Source organism: Trichoderma gamsii (genome assembly GCF_001481775.2).
Source record: "Trichoderma gamsii strain T6085 chromosome Unknown Scaffold_47.2, whole genome shotgun sequence".
Taxonomy (NCBI): domain Eukaryota; kingdom Fungi; phylum Ascomycota; class Sordariomycetes; order Hypocreales; family Hypocreaceae; genus Trichoderma; species Trichoderma gamsii.
Window position 1 is genome coordinate 160729 of NW_020171384.1, and position 16185 is coordinate 176913.

At 51.5% G+C, this 16185-nt stretch overlaps 6 protein-coding genes across 6 annotated transcripts; 1 reads left to right on the forward strand and 5 right to left on the reverse strand.

Moving 5' to 3' along the window:
• Positions 1-1300: 1300 nt before the first annotated feature.
• Positions 1301-1972, forward strand: TGAM01_v209520 (hypothetical protein; the record flags this gene model as incomplete). The annotated part of the gene is made up of 2 exons (XM_018807868.1): positions 1301-1396; positions 1547-1972. 2 exons carry the CDS (start codon positions 1301-1303, stop codon positions 1970-1972), a joined length of 522 nt encoding a protein of 173 aa, XP_018658906.1.
• A 565-nt stretch (positions 1973-2537) lies between these two features.
• TGAM01_v209521 (hypothetical protein) lies at positions 2538-3578 on the reverse strand (the record flags this gene model as incomplete). The annotated part of the gene is made up of 2 exons (XM_024550572.1): positions 2538-3044; positions 3525-3578. 2 exons carry the CDS (start codon positions 3576-3578, stop codon positions 2538-2540), a joined length of 561 nt encoding a protein of 186 aa, XP_024404684.1.
• A 1248-nt stretch (positions 3579-4826) lies between these two features.
• Positions 4827-6116, reverse strand: TGAM01_v209522 (hypothetical protein; the record flags this gene model as incomplete). The annotated part of the gene is made up of 3 exons (XM_018807866.1): positions 4827-5451; positions 5523-5823; positions 5912-6116. 3 exons carry the CDS (start codon positions 6114-6116, stop codon positions 4827-4829), a joined length of 1131 nt encoding a protein of 376 aa, XP_018658904.1.
• Positions 6117-8215: 2099 nt separating this feature from the next.
• TGAM01_v209523 (hypothetical protein) lies at positions 8216-8775 on the reverse strand (the record flags this gene model as incomplete). Its single annotated transcript, XM_024550573.1, has 2 exons — positions 8216-8313; positions 8487-8775. 2 exons carry the CDS (start codon positions 8773-8775, stop codon positions 8216-8218), a joined length of 387 nt encoding a protein of 128 aa, XP_024404685.1.
• A 3099-nt stretch (positions 8776-11874) lies between these two features.
• Positions 11875-12950, reverse strand: TGAM01_v209524 (F-actin-capping protein subunit beta; the record flags this gene model as incomplete). The annotated part of the gene is made up of 3 exons (XM_018807864.1): positions 11875-12269; positions 12346-12773; positions 12922-12950. The coding sequence occupies 3 exons, from the start codon at positions 12948-12950 to the stop codon at positions 11875-11877; spliced, it is 852 nt and encodes a 283-aa protein (XP_018658902.1).
• Positions 12951-13953: 1003 nt separating this feature from the next.
• On the reverse strand, positions 13954-15558 carry TGAM01_v209525 (hypothetical protein; the record flags this gene model as incomplete). The annotated part of the gene is made up of 4 exons (XM_024550574.1): positions 13954-14547; positions 14634-14764; positions 14819-15106; positions 15210-15558. The coding sequence occupies 4 exons, from the start codon at positions 15556-15558 to the stop codon at positions 13954-13956; spliced, it is 1362 nt and encodes a 453-aa protein (XP_024404686.1).
• Between the last annotated feature and the right edge of the window lie 627 nt (positions 15559-16185).

Genomic DNA, 16185 nt, shown 5'->3' on the forward strand with positions numbered 1-16185 from the left:
GACACAACAGAAATCGCGTTAGCACGCTGGAGGCTACCAATTGTAGGCGAATATGACTTGTCTGAGCTTAAGAAACAAGGCTACCGCAGCAAAGAGATGGGATAGGCATGATAATACATTGAACGCTGAAAGTAACCTCGGGAGGAACTGACGGCCAATTCAGCCATAGGGGTGATAAACTTACAAAACCCAGTAGTATCAGTGAGGAGCCGTTGGCACGCGACAGTGCTTGCGCAGCAAAGGGAAGATCGCGACACTGAGGAGAGGAGATACAATACAGAAAAGGATCGCGCACACGGCGTCGAGGTTTATAAATGTCGCACGATAAGCAGCGAAACTACCGCGAATTTGTGACGCCTGCCGGATAAAGCCTGCCGGGCCTGGGCAACGCCCAGCGACTGAAGTGCGTGACATCACTCGACGTCAAGATGCAAGCTGTAGTGTTAGTGCGAGCTGCTCTATGCGAGCTTGCTCCAGCAAAGTCGCGGTACCCATTCGCGGCTTGCAGATACAGCGCCAGCTATAGACTGCATGCTCCGCGGGGCTGTAGCCATTTGCCCCACCAATGTCCCGATACAGCTACCGGACATTATAAGACCGCAAATTCCATGGAACTGCTTCATGCTCTTTATCTAGACAAGTTGATCGTCTGGCTTTTCTTGTGGTTGTTCCTCTCTAAATGGCGCCATGTTTCCCGTCTATCCGCCGTGATAATGTGCAGTTTTACAGTACCGCCGTCAATGTAGACCAATATTACTCTGTGCAGCCTGCGACACGATCGCATCATTTATGTCTCATCCATGGAACCCGATGCGAATCGATCGGACGGCAGCACGGAACCGCTACAGGCATTGCTCCACTGCCGGAGAGTCACGGCGGGGACGGTTCGGGTTTAAACGAAGCTCCCCTACCGAAGCATACCTTGTTGCAATGCTGTTGGTACCGAGGCGCGCGATGAAGGGGTTATGAGAACAAACGAGGTTATACTCATGCGGTGCCTATCATGAATTTTGCATATGTTGTTCTTTTCTCATTTTCTGTCCAATACAAGGCACTACTTGAAGCGATGATGTCGAAGCAATCACATGTATCACAAGTTTCAACCAACTTTCTATGGCCCCGCCTAATGCTGAGCTAATCACGACTCCCCGCGGTCGGTGGCTCAATTGACCCCATCATATTTGCCATTTCTGCCAAAAAGAGTCAACTCATAGTCACAGCGCAAAAACCAGTCTCGACAACAATCACTCCATCTGTATTGGAGGGGAGCACGACAAAGCATCAGATACACACATCAATCATGGCTACCACATTAACACATCAGCCTGCTCAAGCCGGCCCGGCGACGACAACGACGCAGCCATTTTCCACGACCTGGTCTTCAAGATATCGAGGCGTAAGTTTTGTGAACATCGTCGTGTCGCATTCAACAAAAGTCTCTCCCAGAATACCACGTCAAGATTCATTCTCACACTCCTTGAGTTGTGCAACATCTTCCAATATTCAATGTCAAAAGACTCAAGCTAAACGATATTTCTCCCTCCAGGCCACCGTCGAAGACCTCGACCCGCCCGCCGCCCTCTCCCTCAACCCCTCCGACGCAATCAACATCGCCATGCTCTCCGCCTTTGAGCGCGAATACACACACCTCACCATTGTCGACTCCGAAACCCGCGCTCTCCTCGGCTACATCTCCATCCCCCACCTGCAGTCCCTCCTGGAAGCCGGCCGCGTTCAGCCAAGCGACCCCGTCTCCGCCGCCATGACGAGGTTCCAGCGCAAAGGTCGCAAGTACCAGGTCATCACGCTGCAGACCCCGCTAGAGGAGCTCGAAGCCTTCTTTCGTGGAAACGTGTCGGGCGGCCCTTGGAAGGAGGAGTTTGCGGTTGTGACGGATGAGAATCGGAGGTTTGTGCTGGGGGTGGCGACGGTGCAGGATTTGGAAGAGTTTGTTAAGAGACGACCGGCTTAAACATTTCCAATATTCTCGGGAGATTGGAGCTAGTGACCACGAAAAAGAATTACAAAAGGGGAAATGTTCAAGTAAAGTTGCCCTTTCTACGGTTACCGGGAGTGCGAAAGCGCTGTTTGCAGCTCTTTTGGTAGACGGCGTTTAGAACACGATGGGCATTTATTCAACATGCGTTGGAGGAATAACTGCATTCTTTTCGTTTCATGCAGTGGAAAGTGCGTGGCAAAGGGAAATTTCGCTATGAGAGAGCTTGTGATGTGAGCGGGTTATCAGCTCTTGGTATGGGATTCAACACCAGAATCGCAATAATCATGTCCATAGGTAAGATGATGTCAATATGGACATATATGCTTTATGTTATAGATTTATCCTGAAATAACTAAAACGAAAGCTTTCTTTGGCCTGAGCTGTGGTCTACTGCCACGCATTCCCTCTGCCCTCTAGCTCTTTTGTATGATGCGATATCAAATAAAAAACAACAAGTCAACTCGTTTCTCCTAGCCAGTTACCTTCAATCTCTAGCCATATATCTAGTCAATTGATCGTATTTCTCGTTTTCCATTTCTTACTCTTCGTCATTGAAGTCGTAAACAAGTCGGATCTGAGCCCGCTCACTTCCCTTGGTCACGACAACATTTCGGCAGTACCTACGCTCGCCATTGACAAGCTGGAAGCCCCAGACCTGCTCGGCAGTCCAGCCCTTCTCCTCATTCTTCGCAGAGTTTGTAATAAACAGACCATCGCCCTCAATCTCCCAGCCCTTCTTGAGGAACTCGTCCGTGACCTCGTCCAGCTTCGCCCAGCGGCTGCGGCCCTTGACGTTGCCAAACAGCCAGTCGGAGTGCTCGCGCTCAAAGTCGTCAAAGCAGCGGTCCTCCTGCGTGCTGGACAGGCCCGAGGCAGACTGCGTGATGTCGATGTGGGTAACGACGTCGGCTGCCGTGTTGGGCGGGCTGGGAGGGCCCTCATACTGCTCTACCTGGATGGTGATGGTGGCCATGCCGATTCCCTTGCGGATCAGAAAGCCGATGCCCTGGAGAGCAAGTACCGGCTCCGAGGAGTCAGAAAGGGTCTTGTTCTAAACGTTTAATGCCGCGCCGGCGCTCTTTGTTAGTGGAGATGTCTTCTCTTTTTTTCAAGTTTCCGTGGGTGCTGATGTCATTTTGCGGGAGTGCGACTCGAGATGATGTTATCTCCCCGGATGACACGGAGGCCATAGCTTCTCTCTGAGTCGCACAGCTCTGCATCCCTCTCTCAAGAATTCATCCTGTATCCCTCTCTCTCTGCATCGTTTTTGCACTGCTGCTTAAGCTCCTTTGCCTGCCAAAACAGCAGCACTTGGGGCCTCGCCGTCTTGGAAGCGCGATTGGCGCAGCAGCTTGCACAAAGGCGACAAAGAGCAGCAGCTCATGGTGGGGGAGGGGCAGCAAATTCCCTCTTGAAAGCGGGCGCAGTACAAGCAGGGGGAAAACACGAGAAATTGTGATGGAACGAGCAGGGAAGGGGTCTTTAGGGGCTTTTGGTCTGTGAAATGGTACGGAGTGTTTCTTACCATAGTCCATTTGCCAGTGAGGTTCTTGGCGGTCTTGCTTGATGGAGCAGCCATGGTTGCGATTGGTATAGATGAATATCTCAAGCTTGTTTAAATGAGAGGAGGAGGTGCGACGAGGGCAGCAAAAGGAGGTAGATGGGAAGATAGGATTGGAAGTGATGTCCAAAAACACAAAGTACTTATAGAACGCCCGGCGTGTCAAAGGCTGCGACGGGTGGAACTATCACATGAAGCTTCTCTGTGCTGATGGCGCAGCGAAAAGCAGCGCTGGTCATCATTGACCCGAGGCGTTCGTACTAGGCCTGCTGGGAAATGGCAGGCAAGCACATGCGCTGTGCAGGCAGCGCCCCGCCAAATCTCCCCCACACCTTGTTACGTACCTTAGGTACTACTACCTTACCTTAGGTACTCGACAGTACAAGGAACACAGATAGGTACCTACATGCTTAAAACGACAAGGGATTGGATATTCTACTAGCAGATCATTATTTGGATCTTTTGGTTGCCTCATTTGTAATTCAATCCTGATTGAGACCGACACCTACTGTTTTGGGCGTAGGTACACGTACAGTCCAACGCCAAGACACCAGCAGCTCCTTGACCATATCCAGACAATTTCTCCCAAGCAAGGCAAGCTCACAGGTAGAACAAACCTAAATATACAGAGTAGAGATGAGCCAGGCAGAAATGATACATGTATTCGCAGGGTAAATTCACTAATGGACAAGTTCCAGAGAGAAAAGTAAAGAATAATCCATCTCTATGTAGATACTACAACTGGGTAAGTAGACACTAGCCATAGAAACAACCATTACCCAAATTCCAACAACTTCAGTTCACCAGTCTTTCACGGTCATTAGAAAGCCGAAACTAGACAAAAACAAGGTCATGAAAAGTAAAGGAAAAGAAGAAGAAAAGAAGAAGAAAAGAAATTGTAATAAAAAGACAAGCCCAGCATCTGTCATTGACCTCAGCTCCCAGACGAATATCATGCTGCTCTCTCGGAACCCTGTGGATATCTATTGGTACATTAACGAACTCCCTTTCTGGCTCGCTCTAAAATCTTCAAGTCATTATCGCTATGAATGCAAGACCGTCACACATGGCTTTTGTAGGTTCCGAGGGTCATTCATGCTCGTCCATAAGCTGTTCAACCACAAGGTTTGCGTAGGCATCAATCAGCCGCTTGCTTCTTCTCAAATATGCGTACCTGCGAAAGCAATAGGAGCCCCGGTGTCGAAGTGGCTATAATTCTGGCTTCTCACACTCATTTGCTGCGTGGTATTTTGCTTCTTCTTGCCCTCATGGCCACCACTTCATCCTCTTGTAGCTCTCGATGACTTCCTCAATCAGCTCCTTTGTGACAGCGGGTTTCTCGTACTTGAAGCCCAAAACAGTTTCCAGTCGGCTACCGTCCATGCTGAGGTCTGTGTCTTTGAGAAGCTCCTTCTCCATAAAGGGTGTCAGAGGGCCGGGTCGTGTAATGCCAGCATCGGCCAATAGATCAGCCCAAGGGCCGAGGACCTCGTCATTGACATCATCCACCACGCTTTCCAGGTTCAGTTTCGCGAAACTACTAATCAGCGTTCCCTGAAATCCCGTTTCGATCTTGAAAATCTCGCCAATGATTTCAGCCATGGTTCCCTGTGTGGTGGTGCCCTTGTCCACCACATTGAAAGTCGGCACTTTGCCCATCTCGGCCTCTTTCCAGTTGGCTTTGCCAGCGTCGTACCAAACGGCAATGTCCCAAAGGGCTCGTGTTACATCGTGGATGTGCGCCGTGTTAGTCCGCAGGTCCTTGGTCCACAGCCACTTCATTTCTCCTTCGATATGCTGGTAAACGCGAGCCATGCACAGGCCCGTTGCAACCCACTGAGACGCATACGGACCGTATACATGAGCTAGGCGGACAATCGCAAGATTAAGCCTATAAATACGGCATTAGCAAGGGCAGACCGAAAGAGGAACAAGGCCGAGAAGCTTCCTAGCATGACCTACCCTTCAATCTTGGCGAGCTCCTCCTCTGCCTGCAGTTTGAAAACGGCAATTTTGCTCCACGGCTTCAGTTTATCTCCCTCTTTGCTCGGTGATGAGTCGGGCTTGTACACCATGCCTGTGCTCAGCTCAATAAAGGCCTTTACTTTTCTTTTGGCGGCCTCCTTTCCGACAGCAATGGAAAGCTCCAAAGATCTCAGCTTGTAAATTTCATCTTCCTGAGAATATCTCGTCTCGCCACCGCAGTTGAAGACATAGTCCCACTGTTTGCCGTCGGGTCGGTCAAATACTTTAACTAGAGCCTCTGTCCACAAGCAGCACACGCATGGTTAGCAAGTGGCGGACTTATCAAACGAGATTGAGGGGTATTAAGTGGAAAGACCATTATTTACCTGGTTTGCTGGCATCGGCTTGCATAAAGTTGCTCTGGGAGCAAGCCTCGGAGAATTCAGGAGCCAGCCAGGCAAGCTGGGGCAGCACCTTGTCAACGAGTCGCATCTCGGACGCAAGGTTGTTCTGGTGGATATGTTGGGCGAGGAAGCGGCCGATATAGCCCAAGCCTCCAATAATGAGGACGGACGGCTTCTCTTCAGCCATTTTGAAGATTGTGCTGAGGCGGTCGAGGAAGCGCGAGACGGGGTGGTATCGAGAAAAGTCGACCGGATGCAACAGCTGCGGGCCACGGATTCGAGTTGGCGGCTGTGCTGTTTAATCCTCTCCTGAGCTCTCTATGTTTTGTTCGTATCGAACAACGTATCGGACAACGAGATGATCAAGCGTCGGGTGTCGCTTGCTTGCTCTGGTGTTCGCTTGCGTAGCCAGTCTGCTGCGGTCAAGATAGGATGGAGAGGAGAGGAGAAGAGGGAGGTCGGCGGGCTGCTGCCTTGGGTCGCTGCGGTGTCGTCGTCTCGGTACAGGGTGCCGGATCACCCAGACAAGTGCCGAAGGAGAAAAGGAAGAGGCAGAGAGCAGGTACAGGCGCACTGTGCGTGGGATGGAAGCCGAGGCGGAAGCCGAAGCAAAGGCAAGAGAGAACGGCAAGCTTTTGTATCTCGCGGGTGGTGAGAGCAGGTGCCTGAGACGGAGGGATGGGTGGGTAACGGACGACTAAGGCAAGGCCAGGCAAGGCGAGGCAAGGCAGCGAATCGAGCGAGCGAGGGGCTGCTGTCTGGAGGCCCGTCTTTTTTTGATTTACCGCCGCCTTGAAGGAAAGCAATCAGGTGCAGTGCATGCACCCGTCCATACACGTAAAAGTGCAGATTACTCCGTGCCCAAAAAAACCAGAGCCCCCACCACCGACATGCACCGCTGGGGCCTTGTCCATGCCATGTACCATGCGGCAGGTTTCATTTTCTCCCTTGCTTTGTAAAAGCACGGAGCAGTGCTACTCTATGCGGAGGCCGCGAGCATCGCATAGGACAGTATGGGGAAGATGTGAGTTGTTACAGGCACGGGCACAGGGAGCTAGCCGAAGCTGCTGGTTAGTGATGCAGGCCGTCATCTTGAGGCCGCCACTCTTGTCCAGGGACGAGCACAGCGTCTGCTACTAGGTACCAAGTAAAGCACCTTTTGTGTGTTGGACGACAGCTACATATTGATACCAAGTATTACGTGCTTTGCTTCAGCTTCAGCTCCCGCGCCAGGCACATCCAGGCACGCATGGGCTGTGACTGGGCACACCACTTCCTGGCCTGGTCGTGGCCAACAGCAGGCTTATCCGTGTAATCTCTGGCTCTACTGTACCTATCTGTACGCACGGCAGTGGTGATGATGACGATGATGGTGAGCTGTGACCGCCCATCCTTCCGACCCGTCGGGACAGAGAGCAGAGCCACTCAGAGACTCACACGACGATGCATGGGACTTGCATACGGTATTCCAGCAGCAAATACACCGACTGACTGCCTGACAGCGGCAACGGCGAGCGGGATTGTCCCAGTCCAAGGGCTCTACTATTGTACGAGTACCTACGGGCGTGTAACTTGGGTCTAGTATTTCGAGGCGGCTAACCGCTGCCAGGTCTCAGCATCCCTGTATCCATGGGCCATCCCCACCAGAAGCTAGCGGGCTAAGCGGCTTAATGTTATTTGCCCAGCAGTCTGAGAAGCTCTCGACGATGAGGTGTCTTTTGTTTCTTCCTCTTGTTTCTTTTCGTTGTGGGATCCTAGGTGGGAGGTCAGTCAAGCCAGACCCTGGCTCACCGCATGCATATGGTGTCTCACCTTTCCCCCCTTCAGCTTAGCAGCCCTGGCAGCGTGTGCAAGTACTACTATCATTGATTGCTGCCGCCATACTAAGGGCAGCGACGCAGGTATTAAACGGCACGGCAGACGAGTCCCAGAACCAAGGATTCAATGTTATGCAGTAAAAAGGCACTGCCACTAAAACTGGTTGCCGCTAGCACTGTCTAGCAGTGGGCAGGTACCTGTCTAGCAGCCGCCATAGCGCCTTGGGGCATGGAGCATGGAGCATAGGGCATGGAGCCTGGCTCCCTTTATCGACCGCCCTCGCTGTAATTCCGAGGAGCAAGGACTGAGCATACCTGCCTCAGGTACCTGCCCAATCACGGCTCGACATCTGCACTATATAAACCACTGGCTTTCAACAACGACTGATGATGCATATGGCAGCAATAGCAGCATGTCCATCAACTTCTTTGCCTTCTCTGCCCCCTTTTGCCTCTCTTCTACACCCTTTCAGCGACCCGAGCCGATGCCGCCGCCCGCCGGAATCTCTGAGTGGCGCCACTCTTGTTCAGCAATCGCTTTGGCCTTCTGCCCTTGTGACAGGCTAGCTGTGGGACTCGTTGCGCCATGTGCAGCCTCCAGGTGGGACGAACCGCTCCGAACGGGGACCAGCGGCGACGATGGCGGGTATAACAGCCCAAAGGCGCAGATGTTTGCTTGCTCAATGGCCCTCTGCAATTAACACTGACACGCACAAGTGTGGTAGCATCAGCCTACCGACCTAGTGCTTGTGCAAGAGTCCACCAAGGCGACTCGGCTCGACCTCCTATTACGGGCCCGGGCTCTGCGATCTGGAGGCGGCGACTGAGGCCGATACCTGTGTGTTGTGTACCCGTGCCTGTGCCTGTGCCTGTGCCTGGCATCCAGACTGTGTCTCTCCTCACGTCCAACACCAGACGCAGCATTGGCGACGTGGGGTGCGGGGTTCGCGGTCTTCCAAGCGTCGTTCTAGAAGGCGACGCAGCATCAGCCAATGACTCGGTGCTCAAGGCAAACGAAACAGACCGCATTTTGTCGCACCCGCATGAAAGTGGTCCGGCGCCTTTTCTCTTTTCTCATGCCGACAGCAAGCCCCAGTCCAGCTGCAGGAGTCGCGCAGGCGCCGAAACGTACGTGCTGTGCGCCTATAACCAGCCATCCGGCGCGAACATACGGGCGCCTCTGCCTCTGCCAATACCTCTGCTGCCGCCTTGAAAAATCGTAATATTTAAAACCCGCCTCAGTTGACAGCCAAGCAATTACTACTTGTGATGATAGTCATCACACGGTTGACCTGTTGCGCGAATGCAGCGAGGAAACAAAAGCCCCACGCCAATGACTTTGTCTGCGCGTGTCGTGGGCTTCTATGGAGTCAAGACATGTTTTGAAGCCTCCCTTGGCTGCCACATGCAGGAGGCAGCCCTCCCTTGCCTTGGAGGCTGACCTACTCTTTTCTTCGCTGTGCAAAGTGAGCCACGCCGTGCGAGAGCGAACGATGGGGGGAGTAGACCCTACTCACACAAAATTGCTTCCAAGCAGGGAGACCCATTGTCCTTCTTTCGACTCTGTATTCTCTGTAGACCGATGCCAGCGACATTTGAGGGGAGAGCGAGGGCGGCAGATGCAGTACACTTTAACATAGCTACTCTGTTATATTATGGCAATGTCCAGTACACCGCATCATATGTCCGTCTGTATATTGGAAAAGAGTGTTTTGAGAACAACAGACACTCCTGCGACCAGTCAACTTACAGGGATATCAGTGAAGAGATGGCGTACAAGCAGTCTCAGAAACCCAGTGAATGTGTGCGTGTTGGCTTGTCTCCAATAGCGGGCTGCTCAACTCCACCGCACCTATGCCCTGGCCTGCCACAGTTCTTATCCCTTCGAGGCGTCAAAAGATTTCGGCGACGAGTCATGTCCAGGAACGCCCCATGCAAATTGGTCTTGCTTTGAGCCGCTTTTGCTGCTCGGCTTTATCTGTGATTCTAAAGGGAAAAGGATGGGGACGTATGAGATTGCTCCCGTCGTGATTTTGGAGTTGCCGAGGCTATGTACTGATGGCTCAGATGCCACCTCCCTACTAAGCATAGACATCTCATCCTGCTAGTACTAGGCCTAGATGGCAAGCAGATACAATGCTGCGTATCAAGATTCCTGCAGGTGCTACATACAGTACAAGGGCTACAAGATGCGAGCAGTACACTACTGTCTGTGTGTAGATACTGTACAAAAACCTGGAAGGTGGTTAAAATCGCAGCCCCAGCAAGACAGATCGCCACCATCCCTGGACGTGTGGAATACCTTGGGCACGCTGTCAAGGGTGCGCTTAATCAAAGCCGCACGCTAATCATCAGCCGCAGCACAGTTACGGTGTGATTCTGTTCCAGCAAGGTCCTTAGTGTCTCGCGAAAGAGAGCAACGGTAGGATCGCGAGGATCCGCCACGCTGCAGCACTCAATCTACCATCGTCATGGGACTTGTTCAAGGCATCCATTAGTCCAGGTCCTTTGAAGATGGACAAGGGAGGTCCTTTGCCACGTACAAGCCGCAAAAATTCGCATGCTTCGGGTATGATATTCCAGGTTCTGCTGCCTATCGCATACTGCTCTTTTCTCTGTTCGTTGAAAACTGAGATGAAATACGTCCTTGCTGATCTACGAAAACCACCGGTTCCCTAAATCGATGTCTAGATCTAGATTAGGCCTGGTAGTATGTGTTGGAGATGGATGAAAAGATGGCACGCCCTCATGCCTCAATTTTTTCTTTTTTCTCTGGCTTTCTCAGCCTTCGACGGTTGCCCGGGGCTGGTGCTCGGCCCCCAACGACAAGGTTGATGGAGAGAGACTGAAACCAGATGGTAGTACTGCTTCTGCCCTGTTATACAAGCAGGTACTCATACGGAGCACTGTTGCTGCTACAAATGGTAATATCTCGATCAGGCAGATTACCACAGATCGGTCATAAGTCTTGGTAATCGCCGCCGCTGCCGCTATCTCCTTGAACGGTGGCAGGACTTCCCCATCATATTGCTACGGTACCACGAAGTCGCACTCAGCGGGATGGGATACGATTATTCGTGCTGACCCTGGTCCTGCAAGGGGCGGGCAAACCATGCAACTATGCCGTTCTTTTTCTTTATTGCTACCAGGCCTAGCATTTCTTTTTTGAACGCAAGTCATCCATCCATCCACTTGGTCATTTCTCCGTAGCCTTGTGCCTCTTCCGGACATGCTGCCGATGGCTAGGAAGCTGAGCTCTTTGTGTCGTGCCCCACAGCCTGACTTAGGTTCATTGCTATATCTCCTCGGCGGTTAGGATTTTGTGAATGGTTTTGTTCCAAGGGCATTTGCCTCTTCATTTTCCTGTCGTAAAGAAGCAAGATCATCTAAGGCATGAGTTGGCATCTCTGGTTTGAAAGCGTTGAAACTGATGGCATTACCTTGTTGTTGTTTCTGAGTGACAAATTGCTACGTAGTCCGTCAAATATCCCGTTAGGTATTTGCTTGGTATGAGCTCTTGAGAATAGTGGCCTTAGACAGAGACGAGTGTCTGTTTCTTGATTGCCCTTCGATCGCCGTGCTGGATCCAGTCCAAGTCACTGTTTACGAGTTGGCATCAGAGATTTTGTATGAAAGAACAATGCTTCGTCTCTCTGGGAAAAAGAACAGGAAAAGAGAGAAAAACAAGCGTTATTGCCTACCTACTCTTTGCCACGAAATTCCAACAATAATAATAGTTTCCAATATTTGCGTAATACTACAGGATAACTAGAAAGGCTGAAGACTAAACCATGTTTTACATATTTGGCAATCTATGTTATGGTGCTGCGGCGAGATTAGACGCTCGTTGAAATCCCGCTCGTGTCAAAATCAGTCCAGAGTACAAAGGAACTTCGTTTGTAAGTCTCCTCTACTCTAGAATTAAGAAGTCACGAGTCTCCTATCTCTATTGTAAAGGGCGGAACATCTAACAAACACAGATATCTGACATTCATGTATCAAGCGCTCCATCGTCTTTTCATAAATTGTCAAACATAACAGCCTTCAAATACCTATGCCATTCAAAAAAAGAAACAAATGCTGAAAGAAAAAAAGAGAGAATTTCCACTATATCATCTCATGCATGCATCATCGCTTCATGCTGCCAATAAGCTCCCGCTGCGTCTCCCGCTCCTTAGCCCCATCGCTCAAGCTGCCCACGCTCCGCAAATCGCCCACCACGTCCTTTGCCTTTCCGAAATACACGTCCTGCAGCAGGTTGCGCATCTTGAGCTCCATGTCCTCGACGAGGCGGCCGACGTTTGCAATGTGGCTGTCGTCGTTCTCGACGGGCAGGTCCTGCTCGACCTGGCGGGTCATGTTGCCGCTGAGGTCCATGTCGCCGACGGTGCTCTCGACATTTGTAGAGAGCGAGAGGATGACGGTCGAGGTGAGCTTGTAGTGCGTGGTGCGGCCGCGCTCGATGGCCTCGAAGACGTGGATGGAGTCCCAGACGCCTTCGGTGTTGGAGCCTGGCGTGGCAGCTGTTTTGTTCATCTTTGTTAGTACTTTTACTTAAGAAAAGAGAGAGAGAGAGAGAGAGAGAGAGAGTCAACGTACATTTCTTCACCAAAACCACGCCAGCAAAGCCGTCATCCAAGTTCCACAGATAAACACTGCTCACACCTCCCTCGTAGTACAGCTCTCGGTAAACGTCAAACGCCTCGTTGGCCTTGATTTCCATCTTGCGCACCCTCTCGTTCGGAATGGCGCCCTCGCCGGCACCGTCGTTGCTGCCGGGGCCGACGCCGCCAACGCCGCCCTCGTCCAGCGGCGGGTCAAACTGGTTGCTCCATGGCGAGCGGTAGCTGTCGCCGTCGCGGTTGTAGTCGCAGAGCAGATAGTCGCGGCCGGTCTGCCTACACCGCTTGACGGTGAGGGGCTGGTCGACGGACGAGAGGAGGTCTTCGGTCAGGTCAGGGGCGAGGGAGATGATTGCGTTGAGGTGCTCGCTGGTGTGTTTGGGGTTCAGGCGGCGGAGGAGGTCGCTGTGCAGAGCATTGAGTCAGCTTAGTTTCTATAGAATAGCCAAATAGAGAGTATCGACCAAGATATAAGGGGAGAGAGACGAGAAGATGGGTTGATCTGGGGGGGGTTGAAGCAGCATGGGAAAGAGGGGAAGAGGAGAGAGCTCACAGCGCCGAGTCAAAAGGATCTGCAGCCATTGTGATGCGGGTTGATTGCACCAAAAGTCAATGTCAAGCTAAACAAAAGTTCGATAGTCTGGAGGTGAGGCCTGGTAAGGGAAGCCCGAGATGTTCTTTGGTCGCGGGGTTTGGAGCTGTCGGGTCGCCAGGGGTCACGTCACCAGAACGGGCCTCTAAGGAGCCAGCGCCTACCTAATAGCGGGCAGCTATCAAGTAACCCCACCAGATGGGCAGGCAGCTTTGGGCACTGCTCTTTGCTAAGCTGAAGCATTTACAGCTCTAGAGCTTCAGGTATTCTTCAATTCTGCTACTCATATAACATCAAAGTCTCAATTATCTTTTCACGCACAAGGTACAAAGTAATCTATTAGGCAAGTTTCACAATGCAAATAGAACAAGCTTCCCTTTCTTTGATTTTATTCAACATCCAATTTGTCTGCAGTCTACTTATCCAAGGCGGAAAGAAAAAAAAGAAATAGAACTTGATATAAGAAAGTGGAACAGCCAAAGCCCAAAGGTTCCTCCCTCATCGGCTAGAAGAAGCGTAAGCCAGAAAAAGAACAAATCCAAGAGTAAACAAAAAACACAATCCTCAAATAACAACTCGCCCTTTTCCAGACCTCTATGAGTAATAGAGAACAGACAATCGGAGTGCCGCCTTGCTATGCCTCCCTTGACCAATTTGAACCCCAGCCCATACCGTGAAATCGCCAATAACGCCCCGCCATCAGCCCTTCGTCTTGCCCTCCTGCGGTGTCGTGTCGCCAGATATAGGTGCCGTTTTCCGCTGTCCATTTTTTTTTTTTTAGAGTGTTCGACAACTATTTTCTTCGTTCTCTTTCCATATTATGTTGATCGTAAATAATTGCTTGTAGCAAAGGCTATACCAGTAAAAATCTTGAAGAAAACCTCGCTGTTGCTGTCTTTCCAGAAAGGAGCCCATAGGTGTAAAGCATTGTCTCGTGTCCAAGATTGTTGCAGATAGATATCATTCCTGCATATAGATGGCAAACTCCTCGTCTCAATCGATGACTGTGCTGCACAGCAAGCAATATGCCTGCTCAGTCCACTGCTTCTCTCCTCCCTCAATACCCTCTCTTAGGTCTGTTATCTCCCAGACTGTAGGGCCCTCGTTCATCTTCAGAGTAGCTTCAAAAAGGCCTTCCCAGGGCTTCTTTGACAGCTTCTTGCGCTTTCCTCGCTTGGCCAAGCCGAATTTTGAGGACTTATCTGGCGCAGGTGTTGGAGTTTCTGTGGCTTTGGATGATTCATCGTCTCGTTGCTTCACCAGCACTTGGTCTTTTACTTCGCTGTTGGCGACTATTGGCGATTTCCTGTCCTCCGCCTCGTCTGGACTCAATAGGCGGTAGGGCAAGTCCCCGTTTGTCCCTTCTTTTGGCTTCTCTTTTATGATATCCTCCTTTGCCTCCTGCTTGATAACCGGTTTTTCGGGCTTATGGGGCGTGTCCGTTCCTAATCGATCGTATACTCGGGTGAGGACATCGTCGAGTAAGCAGTCGATATGCATCCACTCTTCGCAGATCTTGTTTGAGCAACCCACGAGGGTTTTGTCGGGATTGGCAGGAGTCTTGCAATGACAGACAAGAGCAACAGACTAGTCGACAGAAGAAGAAAAACAATCAGCTTAATCACGACTAAAAAATGCAAAACAATGGTTAGTTGTTGTTAAGTTTTACATACCGATAACTCTGCCGTCCTGCTGTTAAACGCCTGTCTCCAATAGAGAGACTCTTGTATATCGTCATCGTTTGATTCAATCCATTGCTTGACATTGACGCCCATGACGACACTGACAACGTTGATGATGTCCACTGCTTTGGCGTTAGTGATGATGCATGAGCAGAGATGCTTCCCGAGATGCTTACTGTGGTTGGATGCGACCAGCTCATGCTGTCCATGGTATGGCTGGCGTCCAGAAATCTGCTTCTTGCCATCGAGCGTTCCAAGAGGCAGTTCTTCGGGCCAATACATCCAATAGACGCGGGCATATACGTGATGTTCGTCCGAGGCTCGCACCTCGAGTATTCGTGCCACCCAGTAGTCCGCCTTCTTGGCCACCTTGCTGGCCCCGGCGGGCAGAGAGTTCTGTCGTTCCATGGTCGCCTCGTTCGCCACGTAAACAAAGTCCTCGGTGTAGTATTTGACGCCGTTGACTGCACGAGTTCAGGCTTGGTTAGTAGATGAGTTGGCTCGCTTTCCCCGCTCGATGTCTGGGGTATTGGACTGGATCTCATGGATAGGACGGATTATACTCACGAACAAAGCTGTTGTAGCGTGTCATGTCCATCCATTGCTTCCGCGGCTCTACATTGTAGACAAGCTTCATTGACTGGCCCGTCTTGAACTTGCCCTCGGGATGGAATACGGCGTTCTGCGTCAGCACTTTCTTGTTGGAGTCTTCCGCCGGCTTGTCCTGTTTCCGCTTCTTGGACTTGGGCCCGCCATCCTTATCGCTGCGCTCGAGCTCCGAGACGACGTTTACGGTGAATGGGCAGTCCGCACGATTCTCGTCGGGGACGCTGCCGTCAGGCACAGCGTCATCCGGCGCAGGGCGAGAGCGCTTCCGAGGCTTGGAACTCATTGCGGACCCTTGGGCAGCGCGCATGCGGAGAGTCGCGCAATGCGTCGCGCGTCGATGGGCCTTTCGGGCGTGTGGCGGCAGCTCGCAGCGAGGGCTCAGGGCGCAATGAGTGCTGAGGCCGGACCTGCTGCCTGCGACGATGCGGAGATGACACCGGGCGATGCAACGGGATGGTTTGCGTCGGTTCGGTGTATCTGGATGTAAACACACAAGCGCCCGCCGAGCCCTGGCAAATCGATAGCGGGTTGGGGTAGGATTGCCTGCTATGTAATATTTTTTTTTTCCTTTTAGACGGCTGGGCTCCAGCAGAGGCGCGCCCGGAGCTAAGTGGTCGGTCGGGTGGGCGTCAAGCTGCCGCAGTCCGGGGTGGGAAAAGAGACAAGGAGCACGGTGCAAGTGTTCTTGGGTTTATTCCTTCTTCGGGCTTCTCTAACTGCCGAAGTGGGTTCGGTTTGATAACAATCTTCAGCAATCTTCAGCAATCTTCAGCGAGTCCCCTGCACCAAAACTAGAGGGGGAGTATACAATGAAAAGAAAGAAAGGAAAAAAAGGAGAGAAAAGAAATTGCTGAAGAAAAGAAGAACAGGTTTCCCTTCTTCGGGCCGTCCTCCCTTAGAGCCAACAGCTTCAGCTAAACAAAGCGAGAAATTA